Genomic DNA, 5,060 nt, shown 5'->3' on the forward strand with positions numbered 1-5,060 from the left:
CAAATGGTTGTTTGTGGTGTTCAGATTGTCCTCCGTACTCGCTTCTCCGCTTCAAAATTTTGGGCTGATTGTGTCAAGTACAACTGCACGGTGAGTTGGTTTTTTTGCTTTTTTTGGCAGCTTCTGACTGAAACTCATATCCTTTAGTTTCTTGATTAGTTCAGTACGTCGACCCATTGTCACGTAAGCGTTAATTCAGCGTAAATTTATTGAACTATTGTGGATAACTTGAAAGTCCTTAGCCCTCTTTTTGTTAACTTTGTTGTGTGAATGGCAACATCATCACTAGCTGTGCATTTATGCCTCAAGCGCGTTAGTGACTGCAGAAATCATGGTGGTTTTTTAAAGGCTCAGTTCTGTCTGCAGGCGTGTTTTTGCACAACCACTTCGTCACTCCTTCGTCTCATTGTGCAAGCTGCACCGTGTGTACCTTGCTAATTACCGACTCCTGGAAAGCAGTGTTAATCCACTTTTAAGCTCTCTAATATCTTAGCAAGATACCTCGGCGAATCCTTTGAACCGTCATTAAGATTACTTACCTTGGTGGCTAAGCCACTTCATACGGTTTACGGTATAGCTCGCTCGAGTGGCTTGTTATAAACTGCGTATATTTGTTAGATGGACACCTGCACTATAAACTGTGGAAAGATATGTATAAGTCTAACCGTACAGTGCTTTTTACTGGGCTCTCCACTATCCCTTTCTCCCTGTTTTTAATCGACCCTCATCTCATAATATGTTGCTTCACCTTATAAAAGCGCCTCATTGTGGGAGAACTATTTACTTACTGGCTGACTGATTGACTAGTCTATAGCATGAAATGGCTTCTACATTGCAACATCAAGCAACCAAATGCATCACTGGTTATCCTTAAAGGATTCACATACAGCTCCACTACCAACGCACGCAAACGCCTACTCACAGCTCTGAGGCCATGCTTTTTCGTGGTGAGTGAACTGCAGGCAGAATCATGCGCTCTGAATAAAATTATTCACTTGCTGAAGACCAAACAGTAATTGAGGCTACAATCTTTGTCTGCTCTGCATGACACAACTAGAAGGTGTACAAGAAAAATCTTTTTTTCAAAAACAGATAGAACCAGTTGACCAGTCGGCGCCAAGTCGTCTCCCTACAACACAACGCAACGCAATACCTTATATCACCGCAAAACCTAACACTTGAGGATGAGAGATTGGCAGACACTGACCCCTTTTTTATCATCATCCTCATGTTCATCCTCGTCCTTTTCTGAGTCTCTCATCTTGCATATTCCCCTAGCTGATGTTTTTCCTTCCTAATCATTAAGCAATTGTATGATCACATGGGAAATGGATATTTGGGAGGCAGAAGTGAGGTAGTTCCGGAAGTGGCTGAAGCTAGGTTGTTTGCTCGTAGAGGCAGTGCACGAAGGAAAGATTGACAGCAAAAGCGCGTCTTGTTGGGAATATATTGTATCTTAGTGTTTAAATTGTGATCATTGCAGTGAAGTAAATATTTCAAGAACCTTTTTACGATTATTCGATTTTTACTAGGCAAAGTCTCTTAGAATTATTTGATTACACTAAACCTTCCCTGTGACTCTTGGTGGCATTTCCGAAATGTTTCTTGATTGTACAGTAGCACTATGGGTATCACCTCTCAACTTATTTACTGCAAAGAGGTAGAGCCTTATTCCCATGTATTAATGGTCAGCTTCTCGTGACTTTTATTGAAGTCTCGCTTTTAAATCGCTGTAGGTCATCCAATATGTTGGGGAAACCCTCCGCTACCTCCTGGCTCAACCATATACACCTGAAGAAACGCAGCACAAAGTTCGTCTGGCCACTGGTAATGGCGTTCGGCGTGAAATTTGGGTGGATTTCGTCAAGCGTTTTGGTATTAAGCGAATGGGTGAATTCTATGGTGCTACTGAATCAAACTCCAATCTTGCTAATTCGGAGAACAGGGTCAGTCGCTCTACTTTATGCAACCATCATCAATCCTATCTTACAATCATTGTACTGTAAAAGCCTGTTATCTGCTATTTCTAAAATAGGAATGTTTAGGTACTCCTTTTACTTATTAATGCCTCTTCTCCGTTGATTCGCGTCTAGGTTGGCTCACTGGGTTACACTTCAATCATTCTGCCTTCAGTCTACCCCGTGTTGTTGGTTAAGACAGACCCAGAGACCGGTGAAGTCATTCGAAATCCCAAAACGAATCTATGTGAACTGTGCGAGTACAATGAAGTTGGTCAACTTGTCGGTCGAATTAAGCGCTCCAGCCCTATCCGTAATTTTGAGGGCTACATAAATCGCAAGGAGACCTCACGCAAAGTTATTTCCAACGTCAAGTGCCATGGTGACCAGTATTTCCTTTCGGGTAAGGGAAATTGGAATTTCGCGATTGAGTCGTCTGGTATTTGCTTCTTACAAATCAGTCTCAGCGTTTTACTATCCATTTCTCAGGTGATCTTTTGGTTCAGGACGAATTCGGTTACTTCTACTTCGTCGATCGATTGGGTGACACCTTCCGTTGGCGTGGTGAGAATGTTTCCACAACAGAAGTGGAAAATTTGGTTGGTAAGGCGATCAACTTTGCCGATTGTGCCGTTTACGGCGTCAAGGTGCCTGGCAACGAGGGTCGGGCTGGCATGCTGGCACTGTCTCTTGATAAAAACGCGGACATCGGCAAGGCCATTGCCAATGGCCGCGCCGGTGGGAGTGGTGAGAGCGCAGAGGCTCAGGAAATTGAAGTTTTAAAGGACCTGGCCGACGTCTTTGCAAAACAGCTACCACTCTATGCTCGTCCGCTGTTTGTGCGATTCATGAAAGTGCTTGATACCACCGGTAGGTCATCATATTCTATTTTTATTTATCTAGCTTAAACGCCAACTGTTTTGTATTCTGTGTGAAAATGCACGCTCTCTACGTCCTTTTAAGGTGCTGAGGTGTCACGTGAGCTGCAAAGTAGTCGCACCGTAAAATATATTTTTAACATAATTTAAGCGCTCTTTGGAATTAGTTTTGGCCAACCTGTTATTTCCCCACTGGTGAGGATAGGAAATGCGCCATATTAGGTGTCGTATCAATTGTTTAATTTTTTTATCACATCTTTTAGACACTTTCAAATTCAAGAAGATAAACATGATGAAGACTGGGTTTGATATCACTGCCACGAAGGATAGAATTTACTACTTGAACACGAAGACAAATGTGTACCACCCGTTGGATGACGTTACGTACAACAGTATTCTGGCTAATAAATTTCGATTTTAAAATGTATAAATGTCCTCCACAAGCCAGGAATTGCCAACATTGTTTCCCCTTCTCCCTTTTGTGCTTTGGCTGTGTCTTCCCTCTCCTTTTCCTCCCCCTTCTCCTCCGCCTCCTATTGTGTATAAAAATCTGTTAATCCTCTTTACCCTCAAGCGATGAAGAAACGTGACACCCCTAATTCTCGTGCAGTAAAGTGTGACCGGTTGATGTGAGCTCTACGGACTCATTAGTGAGGACATTTCCGTTAATGCTTCGAATTTCCTAAATTTTTACCACTTATTATGTGAATAATAATGATGGCGCCAATATCGTGGTAAATTTGTGCCTAAATTTAATGATGCTTGAGACAACAGGGTTCTGCATCTCCTGGTTTCCAAAACAGGGCTGTTGGTTGGAGGGGGAAATCTTGAACCCACCCGAGATGCCGAGTTGTTGATTGCTTTGCACATTGATTTGATTTCCGCGTATCTTGCCATTGAAATATTCTCGAGGGCTTGCGCGTGTAAACGGTGTCACCGTAGCGGCATGACTAGCTTTCAACATTTAAAAGCTATGTTCTTTGGAAAGAGGTTTGGCTAACTTGGACACTACCTTTGTGTTGACCGCTGTGTGCGGAATGGAGCATGCTTTACTCGCGGACATGACAGGCAGGTGATTCAGAGCATGTCAGGAGTGGATGGGGGAGGCCGCGTTGGATTTTACTTTAAATTATGGCTTAACGGTTGTCAAGCCTTTCACTGTTATGCAAGTCGGCGTTTGTGCTGGTGGCGTGCAGATCCGCTGATGCCGATCATGCCTCTATTATCGATATGCAGGCTTGCATTGGCCCTCAAGATGACCCGTTCACTGTGTTGCAATGTTGGCTGAGGTCAATTATCTGAAAACAGGATGTTCGCAAGTCATATGCGTTTTGCTTTCAAATTAGGCTTTGCCTTCCTTGTAGGCCATGTCACTGAGCCATTGACTTTGGCGTTTGGCAGTTTGGCTCTCCGCCTTTCTACTGAAGTTAGTCAAGCAGGCTTTGAGTAGCTAAGGCAATCGAAAACTAAGCGAAATGGCCTTCAACCAAGAGGCAAGCTGGATAACATTAACAACACCTTACTTGTTTATCTCGTTGTTCCACTTTCAAGGCCACTTAACTCACCACGACTGTACTTCCGCTGGGCGGGTTTGGCCTTCGAGCCAATGGCGGTAGCCCCTACCCCAGCCCCCTCTTTACGACGATTACGCATATTCTGTCCCGGTTTTCACCAAATACACTGAATTTGTCGGATTATTTTGAGTTATTATCATTAATTATTTCTTGTCCTGTAAATGGCTTTATACTCTCTGTGTCAATAACACAAATCAAATTTGGTTTTTACTACAATACATCTTTCTGACTAGTCTATTCCATGAATCAACCACTGGGGGTTTGATTTTACACACTCCAGCGCGGAAAACTTAATTGTATTTCTACCACTGGGTGTAACCGCCTCTATTGTATGTCGGCAATGCAGGGAAGGCGTTTGAGACATCCACTGCGTAAATTCAAGTGATTGTCGTATGGGTGGTGCGATATTTCTTAACCCAAAAGTAAGTTAATTGTCACGGGCCTTGAAGGTGATCACGAAACAACTTAATCACTCTAACAGGGTGTGCTTGAGATTTGGAACTCTGGTGTCAATTTATTAACTAGGAAATTGTGGATTGCTAAACAGCATGACATCTTGTGTGATCGGTTAGTAAAAACTTGCAGCTTCTTCAATCAGATATTTTTTTCGGGAGTTTTCCTCTCTCTCTCTCTCTCTCTCTCTCTCTCTC

At 43.1% G+C, this 5,060-nt stretch overlaps 1 protein-coding gene across 1 annotated transcript in view; it reads left to right on the plus strand. All coding sequences in view use genetic code 11, as the record gives it.

Moving 5' to 3' along the window:
- The window catches only part of EGR_00683 (Long-chain fatty acid transport protein), a gene marked incomplete at both ends in the record, with an annotated part of 4,658 nt that extends 1,600 nt beyond the window's left edge, over window positions 1-3,058 (plus strand). Inside the window, 4 exons of the mRNA XM_024489932.1 lie at window positions 1,737-1,946; window positions 2,094-2,361; window positions 2,448-2,828; window positions 2,988-3,058. Of these exons, the coding sequence (XP_024355335.1) occupies window positions 1,737-1,946; window positions 2,094-2,361; window positions 2,448-2,828; window positions 2,988-3,058 (930 nt within the window). The remainder of the gene's footprint in view (window positions 1-1,736; window positions 1,947-2,093; window positions 2,362-2,447; window positions 2,829-2,987) is intronic.
- Between the last annotated feature and the right edge of the window lie 2,002 nt (window positions 3,059-5,060).

Source organism: Echinococcus granulosus, assembly GCF_000524195.1.
Source record: "Echinococcus granulosus chromosome Unknown EG_S00003, whole genome shotgun sequence".
Lineage (NCBI taxonomy): Eukaryota > Metazoa > Platyhelminthes > Cestoda > Cyclophyllidea > Taeniidae > Echinococcus > Echinococcus granulosus.